The sequence below is a fragment of the Fringilla coelebs genome (genome assembly GCF_963513975.1).
Source record: "Fringilla coelebs genome assembly, chromosome: 12".
NCBI lineage: Eukaryota > Metazoa > Chordata > Aves > Passeriformes > Fringillidae > Fringilla > Fringilla coelebs.
In genome coordinates, this window is record NC_140038.1 from 11,844,374 (window position 1) to 11,865,219 (window position 20,846).

The window sequence follows — 20,846 nt, forward strand, 5'->3', positions numbered from 1 at the left end:
GCACCCACTAACGTCATCACTGGAAGATGCCCCACACCAAGGCTGCAGCTGAGTAACCTCCACTAGCCTTCCTCCACATGGCAACAGCATGGCCCTTGCAGAATCAGAGCCTGGCCTCAGCCTTCCAAGTCCCTGAGCCTGCTGCTCAAGGTCCAAAGCAGGACTTCATTTCTGCATAAGAACATGTATACTTCATTGACAGAAAAAGTGGAGACAAGGTATTTGTCATAAAGCTGGGTGATCTGGAACTGGGATAGGGGAAAACACAGCAATCTTCTCTCTAGTGGCTGCCTGCCTAGGAAAATCTAAAATGAACTGTTCTAAGCCTGTATTATCACAGTTTGCCTTGTGAATGGAAATTAAACTATTCACAGAATTTGATGTTGGAAAGCTGCATCTACAACCTGTATTTCTGCATAGCATTTTAAAAATCGTATTTTTGTTACTAAACTCTGTCCACATTCTTACCGAGAACCAAGGAGAGGGGAGAACTAGGGCAACTAACATCTGTGTGGGATGGGAATGTAAGTCAGTGGGTGGATTCTGAATACTGCTAAATGATTGGGGGGGAAAAAAACAAGTTTATTTGTTAAAATGAAATCACTCAGTAATGACAAGGGAGCTGAAATATTTAGACAAAACTGGAATGGAACCAAAAGGACATGATTTAGTTGATCTCAGAAACAGAGGATCTCCCATTCAAAGTGCTGTCCATGTTTTTGTAACTTTTTTTTTCCATGGGAATTCCTAAAAACTGTGGATGCTTTCAATCTGTCTGTAAGACAAGAACTGAATTCTGGAGTCAAGATGCTGTTGGCAAGGTCCTTCCCAAGAAAATATTCAAGGAGGCTCTCATGGTCTGCAGTACCTGGGAACTTCAACTCTGCTCTAATACTGTGCAAACAAGAAATGGGGAATTCAAAGTTCTCCAGCAGCAAATCAGACATTTTAAAAAACAGAATGTGAGACCCCGCACAATGTAATCACTATGGGATCTGTATCCACAGTTTTTTCATTATGAAACTAATCTAGAAATTTTCTGCTCTGCTTTCTGCTTTCTTATTTAAATTTTTTAAAAAATCATTAGAGTATGATTCCATCTCAGCTGTATCAGCATAACTGATACTTCACCTTTTCATCTTAGACCATGGGGCTTTCAAATTCCTGAGCCCCTCGATAGTATCTGTTGGAATTAAGGTGTTCTGCTGTTTTTCTTCGTGGGTGCCAGCCTCTCCGAAATACTGGCATGCAAACAAAAGCAGCAGGAAAGGTTAAAAATGTGTAAGGAGGTGGCAAGAGCCCTCGTGACAGACAGTGTCCATCCACAGGTCAGGGCTTGGCTGGGACCAGGACAGAGGGATTTCCTGGCATCTCCTTTAACAAAAAAATACTGCTTGGGACATTTGCCACTACCTTGAATCACATGATAGTAGCCAAAATGGTGGCTATTTCCAGGCAATTCTCCAGAAGCCATACATCAGATTCCTCCCCTGCCTCCACAACTTTTCTCTGTCTTTTGCCTTCAACTCACTGCTTCATCTTCCCAGCCTGCTCCTTAGGCTGGGACTGATAGCTGCACCATGTGTAACTGATCAGCGTGAGGGTGTTCAGGTCCAGAGTTCTGAAAATCTTCATATATTTTAGCACAGAAACAAAGAACACTGAAATGTTGGTCTAAAGAGTACAATTAGGGATTTCTTGGATTTAGATCAGTTCATATGTAAGTCAAAGGCAGCTGTTACTAATGCACAATTATTCAACTATAGCCCAATATGCAAAATACAACTCCAGCTTTCAGACTTTTCTGTGAGAGCTGTAAAAAACCAGCTTCATATATTAAAAAAATATATTATTAAATCTGTACAATAAGGGCAGACTAAGAATAAAAGTGTGTCTCAAAGACATTGCCAGAAATGTGTTTACCCTAAGTCTACCTTAAAAATTATATTAAACATATGTTTGCATTCATATTTGGGCAAAGTCTAAGACTCTCAACACCTTGGCTTGAGACACCAGCACTTAGATTATTAATATCATGCCCTCAGAGCCTGTATTTTTGAATCTCATTTCTGTTTGCTGGCAATACATGAAATAAAGCAAATTCTGATTCAGCTGATCGAATGTAGTTGTGCAACTGTATTGTCGACACTTTGCAAAAACTGAAAATATATTTTAGCACATATTTCAAGCCATCTGTGTTTGCCAAATAATACTTTGAACAGATATATTTTATTTGCTTGCATAGTATACAATTAACTAATCCAAATGCAGAGGTCCTCAGGAGTTTGTCAAGTTACAGAGAATTACATTTGCTGTTGTCTTAGATGAACAACCGTGCAGTAACACGCCCAGTTTTGATCCCAATACTTGCCCCACTCATTTCAGCAGAAGCAGCATCAGGCTGAATGCTGTACCACTGAAGTTTAGCAGAACACAAGCTCAGCAAATTTGGATGAGAGGTAAAATAAGAGCACAAGTAAGTAAAAAGAAGCACAGTGAGAGAAGGTTCTAAACACCAGAAAAGCAGACTCATGAGTTTAAGTAAAAATTAATAATTAAGCTTTAAAACTTACCTGTGCAACCAGTTGTGCCTTTCTTGCCTGAATATCCCATATCACAGTGACAGATAAATGAGCCTTTTGTATTCTCACAGGTTCCACTCAGACAGATGTTTGGATGTAGATCACACTCATTAACATCTAAAAAAACCCATGAATTAAAATTTATTAAATATAAGTCTTAGAAAGTAACTGGGAAAATCTCTTTAGATATTAATTCTGATACAAACACAGGTCTAGATATGCAAAGAAAAAGTTGCTTATAATAATTATTCCTTACCTAGCATACAAGCATACATTTTGAGATCTGGGGTAACTGTTAATTACCATACCTGCATTAATATACCTTTAATACCAGCTTTTTGTTAAAATAGATAATAAGGTGCAGTACATTATCCAAAGAATGACTATGATTATTGATAATTCCTACATATATATATATCTGTATACATTTATATATGCATGCATGCATTGTCTAGTTTTGTCAGACATTTCTCTCGAAATACACTCAAGATTTTAAATTAAAATGTGAAAATGTGGTTTTGGAGATAGGCTGTTTCATAACTCTGTCCTACCAAGGCACAACACTTCCACAAAGTTTTGTCTCAGTGACAAGTTTGAATCAGCACTGCTAGTTTATCTTGCTAGAAATTTTCCACAGCACCATCTACTTCCTTTCTGCAGGCCCTCTTTAATCTACATTGCATAAAAACTTCACTGGAAGAGGACCCCAAAGATGCAATGCTATAGATCATGTTTGCACCCCAGTCTACAGGGATATACAGAAGATCACATTTGCACTTTTGCAAGAGGGCTAGTTCTGTGGTCAGGTGACCAAAACTAGGAAATAAGGGCAATACTCTACAAATATCATTGTCTGTCTACCTGGAAAGGGTGCTTTAATAAATATTTTTTCAGTGTTTAATCCAGATTGGAATATATGTACTTTCATTTACCTATGCAAGTCTTCATGTCTTCAGATGCCATGAATCCATCATAGCAAAGACACCTGTATTCTCCTGGGATGTTTGTACACTGGCCTCCATCACAGATGTTAGGATTGTCTTCACACTCATCAATATCTAAAGGGGAAAATCAGATTAAAATATGTTACCTTTATCCAGTGCAATGAACCATCATCACGGCAAGTAAGCACTTTAATGCTCTGGTAAACGTGGTGAAGACTGAATCCTTGTAAATAACTGAGCAGTACATTGCAAAATTGTCCTGATGAGTAAGCTCCTTGTCTCCAGCTAAAGTCAGTGGCAAAACATTCCCTTCTGACTCCAGTGGGAGGAACAGGAACCAACTTTTCCTTCACAGAAAAAATCTCCAACAGAACCTTTGTCACACCACAAGGCCACACATAATTGAGCAGTCTTGGATACAAGCCATCATTGTTGAAATCAATGGAAGCTCTGAAGTCAAATTCAGTGACAAAAATATCAAACTTTCTAAAATCTAAAAAAAGCCATCATACATGCGAAGTACCTTTACGGATCTCAAGGGTAGTGACAAACTGGAAACAGTTCAACTCATTATGGGAATAATTACAGTATATACATTTATTTTACTAAAAGATTTTTATGGTCTTATTTAGTATTTCAACTGACTGGCCAGGCCAGCCATACACTTACATCCTCTAGGATGAAAAGTTATTTTCTCAATTGATAACTGATAAAATTGCCATCACTGATTGGAGCCAAGCTGCAGAAGCAGATACATTATTATAATAAGGCAATCATGCTAAGTTCTGGTCAGAGCTCCTGGGGTTATGCTAGTGTTCCTTGTAAAAATCCCTAGAATCTTCCTGTGTCAGCACCAACACAGACCAGCAAGAGCAAAAATCAGAATCTCTGCCTAGTGATACCATGGGAAAAAAATCAGCACAAAAAGGACAAGATTCAGGAATCTTCTCCAAGAGAAAGGGTGTAACTCATTATCAGAACAGTCTATTGTGGATTGCAGTAATTATGCAGCTGCAGAAAATGAACTCACATTAATTTAAAATATTATGTATGTTCATTATTCTGCTGTATTTCTAGCAGCTAGGGCTTGTGTGGATACACAACTTCTGCAAGGAAGAAGGCTGACCAGTCCTTGTTTATCTTAACAAGCAAATAATGTTGACATGGACATGAGCCTGAAAATGTTAATTTGGAATGGAATTTGAATTAACATGCAAATTTAAGCTCTAGAAATGGGAATAATAATGACAGAAATAAAGAACTTTATTTACCAACCTGCCACTGTACCGATTTCACAGTTGGGGGAAAATCAGCTGACAAAGAACCTGTTGTTTCTCCTAATTGAGCTGATTATTTATGCATAACCTCACCAATTCAAACCTGACCTACTACTGAACTGCAGAGCATTCTTACCAGGTCAATTATCAGCAAATACATTCTGTGATGGCTTGCAGCTTTGTGTGATGTTAAAGATAAAAGACATGTTCACACACAGAGAAAACTGAAAATGTAAAATATGTGTTTCACAATTGAAGGTCACAGTCCTATTTTATCTTGAAATCTAACAGTGTAAAACCGGATATTTAGTGCCATGAAAGCAAAGTCACAAATTATTTTTCTTCTTAGTTTGAGCATAGGCAAAACTTTAGTATGTGGATTTTGAATACTCACCAGATGTTTACATATGTAAACACCAGGTGTTTACAGATGTAAATAACATCTTTTCAAGAGAAGGAAGCAGTGTTTTCAATACTAATAGAGTAGTGAAGGTGACCCCTCACATCTCTGGATATTTTCTTAGATTTGACTTGACGTCCAAAGTTGTCTGGTGTTTCTGCTATTTAAACATTTTTATATGAGGCTAACGCACTCAAGTCCTTATAGAAGAGAGTATGAAAATGAATAGCTAACAGTTATTACAGCTGGTCTGTGAAGGAAATTCTATTTTTCAGAGTCAAGGTAGGATATGTAGAAATTCACAACTGAGATAAGATCTGACTACAAACTTCAATGGATGTGTTCAGGGTCAGGTTAATGTGTGGACAAACCACAGAGAATCCATCCCCTTCCCACAGCAAAGGCAGATACTTGCATTTTGGCTTTGAGAACAGAAAGAGGATAGTTTCCTGTTCCAAGGTTTTTAGTTTAATATGCAGGAAGGTGCTGCAAATGATCTGTTCTGGTTTTGGGTTTAGAGATGTGTTTGGGTGGCAAAGGATAAGGGGGAGTAAAGACAGAACTGTTTCTAGCCAGCAGACTTGAGATCCCAAAGACTGTCCAAGTGCACATCTGGGTCATTTGGTCTAAGTCAAATAAAGAAGATAAAAAAGAAAAGTGGCTCAGAGACTCTGCTCCCCTCCCTCCTCCCTTCCCTCTCATGTCACTCTAATCCTCTCACTGGGTTTAGGTTCTGGCTGAGGCACAATTTTGATCACCCAGTTTTATTTTTGCATTAAAAAAGTGCCCCAAACACCAATGTTTGGGCAAGTTTTTGTAAAAGCTTGCCTTTTCTAGAAACTTGAGCTAAAGCAAACTACTTCTAATCTAAATATTTTACATTTTCAGGATCAATCAAATCTGCACTTTTTCTAGTTGAATTCTTTCTTTGAATGAGGGTCTGATACTTGCTGAAGGCTGGCTACTTTACATCTTTCTGACAGAGCAAGCCACAATGTGGGGGAAAACTACATTTTGCTGTGCTTTAGGGCTCTTTTATCGTCTGGAATGGTAGTGAGTGGCCTCAGGGTAATTGAGACCCTGGTTCAAGGTCCATAAATATTTACAAATTCTAAATGTGAGCACTCTAATAATCCAGTATAGAAAACTCTCCATTTGTTCAACTATAAAGGCAATTCTATTCCAAGGGATTAACCCTGTTATAATTCTCATGGTCTTCAAGGAGCTCTTGGATGGAATTGGCAAACAGCTGGCAAATATTCACATGCCTCATCAGGCCAGTGGCTGTGTAGCAAGAAGTAAGAGAAAACTATCTTTCCAGTAACCTATGTGGAAATCACCAAGTACAATTCACTTCCTGGGATTATGACTTCCAGATTCCCAAAAGGAGAACAGCCGGCCATAAGAGAGCTCTGAACATTTTCTCACAAGCTCTTCTAAGAGTGTAAAAGACCTAAGAAAGATTCCTATTATTCAGACTTCAATTTCTCTGCAAGTCATTTAGCTCTGTATTAAGGCAGCATACTTGCACTTGACTAAGCAAAGAATTAAAAATAGGAATTTTCTTGCTTGCTTAACAGCAGATACCAAAAAAACAACAGAACAGAGCAATCAGCTTCTTTTCTAGCATCTTTGTCTATCCTCTCTCCAACATAACCATACAATACACATGCACAGCATCTTGGCTTCTGTTCATGACAATTTTTTAATGGTCTTCAACCTGTTTTAGATTTGGATCTACTACAATACCTTAAGGGGTAAAATTTATCTCCCACTGAAAAAATTAGAAATTTCTGTTATTAAAATCAGAATCAACTTGCACACTTCCTGAAATTATCAGCAACCAATTCTCTTCAAAGCACTTCTTTCTGCAGTTGCCAATTCTGATACTTCAGAGATATTTACTTCAGAAAAAGAACTTCACTTTCCATTTATTTTATTTTTTTAATAGTGCATTTGCTACAATAAGTTTAACCTTAAAAAGAAGGCTCATTTTTTAACTATTGAAATAAGCCCTCTAAGCAGAAAAGTTCCCAAAATCTCCCTTACCAGTGCATGTCCTGTGGTCTGGCATGAGTGCAAAGCCTTGTTTACAGCTACATTCATAGCTGCCCTCTGAGTTTGTACAGAAGTCCTCACAGCCACCATTCATTATTTGGCACTCATCAATATCTAAAAAGGAGAAAATAACAGTTAAAACCCACAATACCTTTTACTGAAAAGCACATTTCAAGGACATAATATGAGTCAACTTTCCAGTACACCATCAATCCAGAATCTACACTTGGTGTTTGCACATTGACATTCAAGTGTTTGCAAAGGTAAGCACTGGGAAGGATTCAGGTGAACCGGGGATGGAAAGACTGCATACACAAACATTTCTGTGCTTCTCCTTCCACATATAGAAATAGCACTGAGTTACCACAGAACCATGAGGGCAACAAAGTTTTTGTAAGATTCAAGGTAAAAAATTACTTGGCAGAATTAAAGCCAGTGGATTTTTCCATGGCACAGTAGAAGGAATGTATGCAACTGAACCTCATTATTTTATTTCATGGTCCAGCAGAAATGATGATTTTTAATTAAATATATAACTAATCTAACAAGTTACTCCCTCTTAATCATTGAAGTCTGAAGTCTGAAGTCTTGGGGCACTAAAAATAGTATGTGATTTTATGCATCATGATTGATTTACTAGAGAAAATAATGTTACTCAGCTAAGTGTAGCACTGCCATAACTTCATTCAATTCTCTCAAAAACAGATATGCATGTTTTGGAGATTTTGCATACTATTTTGACAAACTGAAATAGATTTTTTTCATTCATGGTAAAAATTACTTAATATATCTACTAAACTGAAACAACTCTGTGTGTTTTATCTTCCCTGTTTGCTAGAGCTCCTGTGCAAATTTTGTCCTTACCAATGCAGTATAGCTTGTCTTGTGTGGACTGATAGCCAGGGTTGCAAGCACACTGATACTTTCCAATCAGGTTGACACAACGGCCATTGCGGCACAGGTTGGTGCTCAGCTCACATTCGTTGATGTCTGTTGCAAAGGAAAAAGAGGAACACATTTTCATCCAGAAAATAGTACTAGAGCAAACGCTGCAAAAGCACAGCACAAATGCTGTGCATAGTCTTGATTTTGCCTGCATGTCTCACCTACACATGCAGAGATATTTGGTGATATCTGATGGCCTGGAGGGCAGTCACACCGAAAACTTCCCTCTGTGTTGATGCAGGTGCCACCTCGGCAGAGAAGGGGATTGCGCTGACACTCGTCGATATCTGTGGGGAGAAAGGAGGCACATCAGTGCAGGGCCAGCACATCCCTCACCACAGCCCCTCACCCATCACAGCCTGATCAACCCTGCAGCCTGTCCTAGAGCCAGTCATCCCTTGCACCATAATGCAGTTAGAAAAAGAAAACAAATTCAAAAGACTTCTTCTAAATTTTAATTTACCTTAACTTCAAAGTTCAGGATGGTGTCCCACTCAGCAAGATGGGGATTGTGGGGAAAATTTAAAGTCCTAAAATCCTGTCCCTTGCTTATAGGCTTTGGCAACTTGCAGAAGCAGCAAATTGACATTTAAAGTTAGCTTTAATAAGGCTCACAAAATGAGAGAGACCTAAACCCAAGCACAATCAAATCTTAAAAAAAAAAACCTCCAAGAAGCCATGCATAGCATACTAGCACATAGCATACTATTGTACATCTAAAGTCTGTAAAAACATACCCATGCAGTTTTTCATCATCATAAATCCACTTTCATAGCCTTCAAAACATTCACACTCGAAGTCTCCAGGAGTATTGACACAGATGCCTTGGCCACAAAGATCAGGAGAGATGCGACATTCATCAATATCTGTAAGACAAAACACACAGGGTTTTCAAAGGAGTTCAGTTTTCCCTTTTCAATTCACAGCTATGAGAGAGACATCCATGCAGTTTACCTGTGCAGTTCCTCTCTTCAGAATCGAGGGCAAATCCACTATCACATCTACACTTAAAACTGCCAATGGTATTTCTGCATTTGCCATGGGTACAAAGGCTGGGGAACATTTTGCATTCATTGATGTCTGAAAACGAGATAGTGTGGACATATATTACCATTGCATACAAAAACGGTGCACACAAGAGCAATGCTGACATCAGAGCTCACCATTTTTCATGGCAGTGACCCCTCCTTGTGGGAAAATTAGACCACAGTACATAAACTGATACTGACTTCCCCTTAACCAACAGTGCAGACAGATACTCTGTGCTGGAATTTCCAAGAACACTTTCTGCTACAGAATAGTATTAGTCTCCCCTTTGTCCTGCAGCATCTGATATGCAGCTCAAAAAGATTTCAGCCGACAGAGGATGAAGGCAAAGACAGCTTTCAAAAGAAGCACTCTGTCATCTAATTTCTGAGAAAAAAAATGTGACTTCCATGAGTCACAGAAAACATAATGAGCATAAGTAAAAGCACGTGTCACTTTCTTTATGGAAAATTAATGGCTTGGTAACTGTTTATAAAACAAGGCTGAAACTAACAACAGCAATTGTCATTCATATATATATATTTCCCTCATTTCAGACTTCATAATGCTTGGCTTTTGGCTAACTTCTGACATTGTCCAGCTTGACCTCAGTGGTAATCCTGGAAAGACAGCTTTCAGCACATGATGCTGGGGTGTCACCATGTGATTCCCATTTAATGTTGGAAGTTTACCAACAAGAGTCATAACACAACTAGGTTCACTGTAAATAAAATTCTGATTTGAGCCATCATCCTGGAAGCTATTTCTTGAGAAACTGCTTGGAGAAGTAAAGGAAATTCCTAAAATTATTCACCATTTCTTCATTGTTTCACATTAGAATTAAAGTTATTGCACCCTTCACAAGTAAGGATTGCTCCTTCAATACATCCAAAGCTGACTGCCCAGTTTGTTCCAGTTCTTGCACTATGAGATGCCAGGAGGCAAAGTCAGGCATAATTTAACCTCTCTAGTGACACAAATTCTGTGTTTTGAGCCTGCAGTATTATACGGTATTTAATGGTCTCTAACACAAACTAAATTCCCTTGTATTTTATTTGGGCTTCAGCTGCCATGAAATCTAACTGGATTTTCAGACATGCCTTAGGGTGAGTGAAGCGCCTATCACCAGAATTTTCAAACCCAAAGGAGGTGTCTGATAGAAGAGTAAAAGTAGAAGCCATCGGGATTTGCTAGCATTAACCACAAATGGATCACATACCTTTGGAGAAAGGCTTCCCACTTATTTCTACCTTTGTAGAGAAGCCAGGACCCCTTGGGCAAAGAGCTTCAAACTCAGGAGTTCCCCTGAGAGGACACTCCTCACACTCGTAGCCCCAGGCCGCCCCCACGGAGCAGCAGCAGGCATCCATGCGGTGCCGGCCGGGGATCTGCGACGTGCACTGCTCGTCCTCGTGCTGCAGGTAGCAGCTCTCCAAGCGAATGTCTGTTGGGCAATTTAACAACATGTTGAGAAAGAAAGAGAAAATTTACTTCACTGCAGAGGAATTTTTTTTCAAAATCCCTTGACAGGACAGCTCGCTCCACGTTTTTGTGGACTTGGAGGAGCGTACCAAGCTCTCATACACTGCATAATTCCTAACAGCAAAATATTAACACTAAACTCAGAAATTAACAGTTTAATTAAGTTTAAAGCATCACTCTGAAAAGTGGTGTTCAACACTTGAAGAAAATTTTGGATCAGAAAAGGATTTTAAACATTGCAGCTTGCCATACTTATATAAGGCCTTTTAATTATTACAAGCTAATAAGAGAGGCAAATCTCGGGCATTATTGTCACAAATAGACAAAGGTGCTTTGGGTGGACAGCATATAAAACTTGGATATTCTGTTGCACACTGCATCAAGGTGCATGGTGTGGCCAAGTCCCAGTCCACAGTGGTGTGGCCTCCACTATTCCAGCCTTTGTGGAAAGTGGTTTCAGTGGGGCTGCAGATGAAGAATGCTAAGAGCATGGATGATCTGTAGGGATTTGTCAGATGAGCAATCTGGAACTAAATCACAGCTATTCACCAGCTAGCAGATGGTGATGGGCTTTAGCTACTACCATTGGAAACTGTTCCTATTCCAGGTGAACTAAGTTCAGGTCCCTGACTAATTCAATTTGAAAAATGGGCAAAAATAATTTCCTTTCTTCTCAGAAAACACACAGTGCAACCACTGGTCACTGCATAGATCTGCTCCTCACTAGCAGACTTGTACACGGATTTAACACCTACCAAGACAAGTCCGTCCAGAAGCATCTAAAGTCATTCCATTGGGGCACTGGCAAACAAATGATCCCAAGGTATTGACACACTGCCCATTTGTACAAACTCCAGGAAACACCTCACATTCATTAACATCTATTAAAGAAAAAAAGGAAGTACAAGTAATCACTAGCACGCTAAACATGAACAAATTAGCAAAAATATAAAAAATTATAACATTGTAATGTTTTTAGGATAAAATAAAAAATTACAGCAGTCTAAATGGCCTGAAAAAATTAAAAACATTTACAACTCCCAAAGTAAGTCAGCCAAATCCAATTAATTACAGAAAACTTCTGAGGATCAGAAATAATACATGTTATTATTAGCTATTCCTACATATACTGAAATTAAATTCAAAAGTAACAGAAAAGGGAGGGGTGTTTAAAAACTATATCCATTTTCATACTCACTGTGGGCCAGATATTTGAAGCAAATGGACAAAGAAAGATCAAAATAAGTGCAAAATGACATTATGCATTATTTCAACTAGATTCAGTATTTTTAAAAGATTTTTTAATATTTTCTCTAGTTGCTCGTCTGGAAACTCCAACACCATTTGAAATCTGGGTCTCTGGCCTTGTCAGCAATTAGCAACTTTACATATATTAAAATAACCTCCTTAAAACTACACACAGAGCTTAACTTTGTTAAGTAAAAACTCTATTTCTATATTTAAAAGGCAAATTTAGCACTTTTCGGTAAGGAAAAATTGATTATATGCATTAGCTTGGCTTGAGCTTAAATAAATGTTTAGTAATCTAAGTGTGAGGTCCTCCCACCCATGTCCTTTGTGGAAAGCATATGCTTCACAACTGTCTTTGGGAAAAAGCTTCCAGCATTAAACATGCTCCAAGATGAAGCGTTACAATTTTCAGGACAGGAGAGGATAGGAACAAGAAACTGAAAAAGAAGGATTGGCAATCTGTAGATGAATAGTCATGTATAGAGTAACCAAAAAGTGGGAAGGTTGGGCTGGTTAGGCCTCCAGACAAAACTCCTGGTGCAGAGACTGCATCTCTCAAACTTCATGGAACACGACGGAGGATAAACGCTGCAGGGCAAATCAGTGGCCTCTGCCCTTGAGCAGATATTCTAAATTGACTGGAAGGTATGAAGTAAAGCCAGTGGATTATTAGAAACCACTGAAACACTGTTCACAGCCTGTGAGCAATAGTGCAGCTGACAACTCCAGGGCTCACCCGTAAATGAGAGGAATGCTGCCAATTTAGTTTGCTTATTTCCCCACACAAGATTACTCATTTTACATAGGCTGTGTATGGGAGAACTGACCATCACCTTTTGGGAACTAAACCTACTCCTGTCTCTAACTTGCCAGTAAATTTCCTAGAGACCTTTCCCTGTCTTGAAAAATGCTTACATTGGTTGAAAACCAAGTAAGGCTTCAGCAAGGTTACAAGGAAGGCAAACTACTCCGAAAAACCTGGGGCTATCCAGGTCCCATAGAAACGAGAAAGATTAAAGCATGCAATAGATGTAATCCAATGTGCTGGTAAAGGAAATGCTGAAAACAGTTATGTCTGTATCTTGGAAGGATAAACCTTCCATCCCAGCAATGTTGAAAATGTTCTAAGACTTTCCTTGTGAAGAGAGATAGGTGGGCCCACTTTTTTTTTCTTTTCTTTCACTTACACACTCCGCAAAGTGTTGCTGAGGTCAGATAAGTTATGTACAGTGGGTCTGCAGCACAGACGTGCCAAGGTATTTAGTCATCATTTGGAAAGCAAAGAGTATGTGTGAGGGTGTTCCTCTCTTTTCTTTTTTTTTTAAGAGAAAAAACAATGTTTCTTTATGGAAGCTACATATGGGAGTAATTTTTAAAAAATATTTTAACTGCAGTGTCATGTCAGATGTTGTCAGTCAGGATGACCCACAGCAGTTTGAGACTCTCTGAGCTTCTGCATATTATGTAAATATGCAGTACTTTTCCAGGGGTTCAAATCAATTCAAATACAGATGAAATAGGGTGGGACCTTCAATTCTCACAGAATAGTATAGAGTCATCTCATACCAAGCAAAAAACTACACATTTAAAATATTAACCTTTTCTTTAACCAAAATATAACTGTCCTGATGGTTTTTGTTTGTTTGTTTGCTTGTTTTTATAGGACAGTGAAAAATATGTTTTGGAATGTGTAAGATTTCATATAATGTCATATGGGAGAAAGCCAAGATTAGGGAAAAAAGAAAAAGAAAACTAAAGTGACCTACAGTCCTTGAACGTTCTTTTACTAAAGCATAGTAATGGCTTATCATACCACAGTATTACTTATGCCATGTTTTGTAGTATATTTAAAACACATAATTTGTAAAAACAGGTTACTCAGTTAACAGTGTTAGAAGAGAGAGAGCCACCTCCTTATACTGGTTGACATTGTATTTGCAAGCGTGTACTTTGAGATAAACTGTGAGTATGCAGGAATGTTAAACAAACTGAAACCAAATTCATCCCTGACATAACTCCAATGAAGTCAATGGAACAACACAAAGTAAGAACTTGGCATAGTGTTCCTCTATGATAAATTAACGATTTAAATCAAAACACTGGCATTTTTTTATTCAAGCTCTGATTTATGTTAAGGCAACAATAAATACCTTCACACAATGTTCCTCTTATTCTTGAATATCCCTTTTGACATATTGGGTCTGTAAAACAAACAGAAGTGAAGTTTCAGAATACTACAGTCCAAAACTCACCATTAATTTATTGTGCAAAACTGATCATGTGAAACCTTATCTAGTTTATTGCTACGAGAAATCTGAGTGCTTAGACAGTATCCCAGTATTTTCTGAAATAATAAAGAGATAAGATGGGGCAACTACATAAACTATATAAACTATATAGAGTGTCAGCCTTTATCCTCTTTTGCTTCCCATGTGTCTCAGCTAGCTAGCCTAAAAGTGGTTATGATTTCTGTTTCATTTGAACCAATTAATTCATTTCACTCGATCACAGCACATTACAACCCCATTTACCATGGATGAATGAGGATGAATTCTGTTAAGATACACAGAATGAAATTAACCGAAGATTTGAGCAAACTAGCAGCTTTCAGGATATAGAAATAACAACCCACACACATTTCTGCATTCATCAGCTCATCCCTGGGTTCCCAGCTCACCCCAGAGTTCAATAAAAATATCAAATAAATATGCAGCGACCTCAACCCATTTTTTCACCAACTGTACGATTCTCCAGGTCATCAGTTAATCTACAGAGTATGATAACATGGGCTACTCCCTCTCCTCCTGTCATTACCACACCAAAGATCCATTTGTTGTGAACATTTCCTTGGGATCTCAGGGGAACATGCATTTGTTGCTACATCATTAGGAACTCCAGACCACTAATTATGACAAACCATGCTAAAGTAAGGCTGCCAGTTACAGACTGTAGGTGTGGTCCCTTCCCCTCAGCACTTAAACTTGTAAAATATGTACTGTAAAACCCAGTTAGAACCCTCTATAGCTACATGCTCCCTCTCAAATATTAAGACTTCTCTTTTTTGGGACTGAATAAAGAATGACTGCTTGAAAATAGAACAACTAAAGTTATTTGTCTAGCCTGTGCCCAAATTCTACAATAATAATCTCGACCAACCTCAGAGGAGGAAAAGTTCTAGGTTCCTGAGGAAAAATAATGGCATTACCTCGTTCACATGGTGTACATGGGCTTCCCCAAGCAGCACCTAGTGATGAACAGCACTGGGACTTCAGAGTTGCTCCATTGATATTTATTTCACACCTTCCATTGACTATGTTCTGCCAACAGGTACCCTTGACAGTTTCTGTTTGGAAAAAAACAATATATTTTCATGCAGATTCTCTAGCATTATGCATTAAACACATGTGCCTTTAACCATAAAAAAATTAAATTTCATTAAAATTTACCACATCAGAGCTGAATTTATTTTAACATCTCCTAATTTCACCTTTTCTATGTTGGAATATAGCCTGAAATCATCCCAGCACAAAGCTCTTGCAAATCCTTGTTTATGCTTACTGTCCTTAACAGGGAGTATGTCAATACCATTCAAGATCTGAGCCTCTGTACTGATTATAACTCAGATTAGGAGCACATGCAGAAAAACCCTTGCTACAGCTTTCATTATTTTACTAGATCCCCCAGCCTGGATATCTTTCCACATAGGAGAGTGGCAGGAGTTAGCTAAGGATCAGACAGCTGTAGTCCTACAGTTTTCTTCACTGACTAGAAAAGAGCTATAAATTACTGTCCCAACAAAACAGGCAAGAAAGGAAATTATGAGCCCACAGACTGAGTCACAGCATTGTCCATGGATGCTCTTGAGCTGGTTTGGACTGTGCATAACTTGTTCATGCACCATCTCAAATACAAAATTTTTTCCAGAGAGCAGATCCTAATTAGAACATGTTCACCTTATTACAGGAGAAATTAAGGAGGTGAGCACAGACCTGAAATACTGGTCATAGGATTTCTGTGCTGGTTAAAAAAAATTTTCACCTCTCTTTCAAATTTGACATGGAAGGACACTAAGCTCCCAAGTGCACCTTATGCCCCCAGAGTAATGGTGAAAAAAAGCACTTTTAAACATTGTTTCTGTTATGTTTCCCATGAAATAAATCTACACAAGTTTAATTTTAAAGTATTTTCTTAACCTGGTGTACAATTTTCGCATGTCACCAGACATTTTTAACCAGCAAACATAAAATCTTCAGAGGAATAAATACCTATGCAGATGGTTCTGGTTGGATCCAAAGTACTTTCAGGAGAACATTCACAAACAAAAGAACCTGGTGTGTTTTTGCACACTCCATTGACACAGGGGTTAGATTCACATTCATCAATATCTAGAAAAGAAACGCATTGCTATTAGTGCCAGAAAACATTAACAAAAACACATATGGGTCTTTTCAGTTCAGGAAAAAGAGGACAAAGCTTTCCTCATACCCAATCTTGCTGATATTCCCCTTTTCTGTTATGAACCCCTCACAACAGACTAGCAATGCATGTGTCCAAAAGACACCCTAATGCATTAGAACTGTCTGTGGCTCCAAAAGGGTTCAAACTAGGAGTACTTTGGTTCTGTTCCTCACACAAGAGATTTGTAAAGCTTGGTTCTTCTCACCCTTGGCACAGTGTGGGATCACTGGTAGTAGTAAATAGGGAGAGTAAATACAGGCTATTCCATGAGGTTATCTAATAATTTCATTTTGGCCTTGTCCCTCCCTCCTCATTCTCCGACTTTCCCTACTGAATTTATTTATTGTGATTTTTTTTTTTTAAGTTTTACACATTATACCTTCATGAAGGTTCAAAGTATTTCTGGCACAATCTGAGAATAATCCGTATGAATAAAACTATGATGAAATGTTGCATTTCCACTTACCTTCACATGTTTTTAGATCAGGAGTGTATACAAATCCTTTTGGACAGGTGCAGGTGAAACTTCCAGGGGTATTTCTGCATTGCCCATTGTCACAAAGCAGCATGTTCAGTGCACATTCATCGATATCTACAATGAAAATAAAGAACTTTTTAAAAAATAAAACATTTCTGGAATAGAAGTCAGGACAGAATTTCACTCCCAACTTCCACTTTTCAGAGCAGACAAACAGGGCAGGGGGATGTGGAGTATGAAAACTGGGTTCTTTCTGTAGACAACAGGTTTGCACACGAGCTTGTACTTTCCTTACATATTCATAGTATGTAACAGCCACACTACAGCTCAAAACAAAGCTGGGATTCACACGTTCATCCTGCCTTTATTATGGATTAGGTCTATGCAGTCTCTGAGTCACTGCACAGCAGCACGCCCAGTCATGACAGAAACAAGGAGAGGATTGGGTTGAAAAGGTTTGCTGATCATCTTGGTCTTTAAATCACCATTTTTTCCAAGCTGGTTCTGAACTTAGATGTTATAGTTAACAAGGCTAATGTAAGTCTCCACTTGCTTCAGAGATGAAAAATTTAAATAGAATAGCTAGTGCTAAATTTAAGAACCCTGAGGAAATCTCTGGAAGAACTGCGGTTATTAGGGAGAAGTTGCTAGAAGGTGGCAATGGGCCATGAATAGCAGGTGAAGACCAGGAGAGACCCAGAGAGCAGACAGGAACAATTGGCCAAGTCAGAGAGGCCTAGAAAGTGTTGAGAGAAGTTGGGAAGACTCAGAGGGTCAGTGCAGCAGCTGGGAACAGCAAAAGTGCTAGGAAAAGAAGGGAGACTAAAACCGACCATGTGGGAAGCTTCACAGGAGTTCAGAAAAATTGAGAGAGGGCCAGGTGGAACATTACAGGAGAATGAGAAACAGCTGTGATGGAGCATGGATGTGGGCTACAACAGGGTGGGCTGGGGAGCATCTGGAAAACTCACAGATGGATTGGGAGAAGAGAAGAGATGCCATCAGCTACAAGCAAACACTGAAATAGGACGTGGATAATTAAAGCCAAAGAAGCAAAAGGGAAAATGGGATGAATTACAGTGTGATTTTTATCTAAGAAAGATCAAATCTTTTTTTTTTTTTTTTAAGATAATGGATAGTTTAGACTGGGATAACACCCATGACTTAAGCTATTTAGGTATAAGTAGAGAATACAGAACCCAAATAAAATTATTATGTAAGCTGGAGATAATAGAAAGGAATTTAAGAATTTTAAGGTGGTTCCAGAGCTGGACAAAGGAGAGATTACAGTAGGATATATTAAAAAGGAGAATAATCATGATGAAGTGAGGATATCAGAAATGCTTTCAGTGGTCAGACTTGGGACTGATCCTATAAAATATTCATTTTAATGCAGAAATAAAAAATTAATTGAATCAAAAATTGTGGACAACACTAAGCTGGAAGTTATTGCCAATACAGAGAATCAGGCAAGGCTAAATTAATCTTGACAACATGAACAAGAAAAATAAGATGAAATATAATCACCAACATTCAAAACTTTGCAATTAGGGACCAGTAACAATAACAGGCTAGAAACCAGAACTCATCAGCTGAAGGCTAGTGAGCAAATTCTGGATGTAAGTTTCAATTAGAGGTTAACTTTGATCCCACAGTATAACGTGTATTTGAGAAAAGACTAATGCACACTAGAATAGGTTTAGGCAGGATATTCCATGGGGAAATGCAGAATTTCTGGCACAACTATACAGGGCACCAGTCAGACTTCATCAGAACACTGTACACTGATGAGATCAGTCATGTTCAAGAGAGGGCAGAAGCCTCTATTTGTATGACAAGAATGGAAGTATAGATTTGGATAGTTTAGCCGACAGAGTTTGAGAAAGGATATGATGATTCTTTATAAATACTTAGAGGATAAGACATTTCATACCAATGCAGTTTTTCCCAGTTGAGTCTACTTCATATCCAGGATCACAATAACATTTGTATGTTCCATGCAGGTTCTCACACCTTCCATTTGGACAGAGATCAGGATCCAATAAGCACTCATTAATATCTACATAAAGATAAAAAAACCCAAACATCAGAGCAGCAGCTGTTGAGGGCTTGTAGTGGTTAATTCTCCAAACTTGAAAAAGACAGTTTCAATATCATTTTATGCTGACAACTCCATATTTATAATTATGTAGATTCTCATTGGGAAAGTCACACCTAAATATTCACACTCAAGAGAAAAAAGCTTCTCTTTATCACTGATTTATCTCTAGCCCATGGTCATTTAGGAAACTTTCAACTGCAGGGAAGAACTTGGATATTAAACTGGGGATCAGAGATTAGATTTAGAGAGGCCCATGTGTGAATACTCTCCATATCTCCTGATTCATAGCATTTCCAGATGGCATCACTTGCCAAAGCATTAATATCCCTCCTTTCTGAGTGCTTTTCCCTATCTACTGCCAGCAAATCTACTAGTAAGCACTGGCTGATTTAAGAGTTTGCAGTTTCACAGTTCTATGACTACAAAGCTTTCATTGTAATAATTTCCTTCTTCTTTACATTTAAACAAACCCTGGCTTATTTTGACAGATGAAAACACAAGTAAGCTCAATGTTCAATATGGCTTTATTCTTCAGGATGATTTCACCTGAAATATGCAAATATGACTTACATACAAAGTCATGTAGGTAATGACACTTCTCATAAATTTGTCATTATTTTATAATGACAGTTACAAACGCTCCATGATGTAAACCATAGAGGCCCCACTGGTGAAATGGCATGATACTGAAGCTCCATGCTCCATTCATTTCACCCTGTCTCCCATTCTCTTCTGTCACCATCCCCACCAGCACAGCTAACAAATTAAGGATATCAAGGTAACACTTTCAGACAAAAGTGCTATAAATCTGAATTACATTAGGTGATCTTACCATTTCCTCCTGCAGTCATGCCTGTTCCACTGCTACACAGAGCCTGATATTCAGCTGGAAAAATTATTAAAAAACTTATTGGAATATTCTTTCTTAGCTCATTGCTTTCAGCATCACCATTTACAGTATGGCAATTAATTATTTGAAAGAAGTAACATGCCGTCCAATTCTTCTGAAAACATTAATAGCCTCACAGTATTCTGAACCTGTGAAGCATTTTAGCAGATTCAGGGTCTGAATCTGCTTATGAAGATGGATGAGTAAAAACTTCACATGATCAACCGTGGCATTTAAGAATAAACTTCATGCTGGTCCTCCTACACAAATGAACCATAACATATTCACAGCAAGATTCTCCAGAACTTTATGCCCAAGTCCTTGTCCAAGGTGCATGTTCAAAGAGACCAGGAAACAGAACATTTTTTCCTAAAAATCTGCCCCATATTTAACTCCATTTAGCAGGAGTGTCTTCATGAGTTCACAGCAGATCAAGGGTATCTTATCTTATGGTATACTTTGTTTACGTGCAACAACAAATTTGCTGAGTAACAAGAACCACATAATAAATTTCAAACCAGCTCCCTGCAGTCAGTCACCTCCAGGATACCAAGATCTCTTTAATTTACTGGCTTCACAGCAAGGACTGTGTCAACAGAGTCTTGTTGGAAGAATTTTCCTAAAACACTTCTGCCCATTGAAATGGTTAGGATTGCTTTCTTGCCAGAGAGAAGTTATGTCCCAGACAACTTCACTTGGCGGGGATTTCAGTGACAGACTCAAGTATTTGCAAGAAACTGAACTGGACATTTGTCTGTGCACTGACTACCCAAAGGCAAGGTACTGAATAAGCTACTTCAGATAACCTGAAGGATATAGCAGCCATGCAGCAAACATGTGACTGGCAGGTATACCTTATGGATTTGAACTTATGAATTAACCAAATTTTTTCCATGAATAACTTGGGTTAATATTTATATTTTTTGTTATCTACATCTACCAAAATACAATTTGT

At 38.3% G+C, this 20,846-nt stretch overlaps 1 protein-coding gene across 4 annotated transcripts in view; it reads right to left on the reverse strand.

Annotated features, from left to right (window-relative positions):
• FBN1 (fibrillin 1) overlaps positions 1-20,846 on the reverse strand; it is a gene marked incomplete at its 5' end in the record, with an annotated part of 142,985 nt that overhangs the window by 41,046 nt on the left and 81,093 nt on the right. For all 4 annotated transcript variants that reach the window (XR_014616473.1, XM_084214115.1, XM_084214116.1 and 1 more), the window contains 15 exons: positions 2,574-2,699; positions 3,515-3,640; positions 7,253-7,375; positions 8,126-8,251; positions 8,368-8,493; positions 8,944-9,072; positions 9,161-9,286; positions 10,452-10,676; positions 11,470-11,595; positions 14,116-14,166; positions 15,171-15,308; positions 16,231-16,350; positions 16,890-17,015; positions 18,835-18,960; positions 19,835-19,888. Coding sequence is in view for 3 of the 4 variants with exons in the window: in XM_084214115.1 (XP_084070241.1) it covers positions 2,574-2,699; positions 3,515-3,640; positions 7,253-7,375; positions 8,126-8,251; positions 8,368-8,493; positions 8,944-9,072; positions 9,161-9,286; positions 10,452-10,676; positions 11,470-11,595; positions 14,116-14,166; positions 15,171-15,308; positions 16,231-16,350; positions 16,890-17,015; positions 18,835-18,960; positions 19,835-19,888 (1,848 nt within the window). The remainder of the gene's footprint in view (positions 1-2,573; positions 2,700-3,514; positions 3,641-7,252; positions 7,376-8,125; positions 8,252-8,367; positions 8,494-8,943; positions 9,073-9,160; positions 9,287-10,451; positions 10,677-11,469; positions 11,596-14,115; positions 14,167-15,170; positions 15,309-16,230; positions 16,351-16,889; positions 17,016-18,834; positions 18,961-19,834; positions 19,889-20,846) is intronic.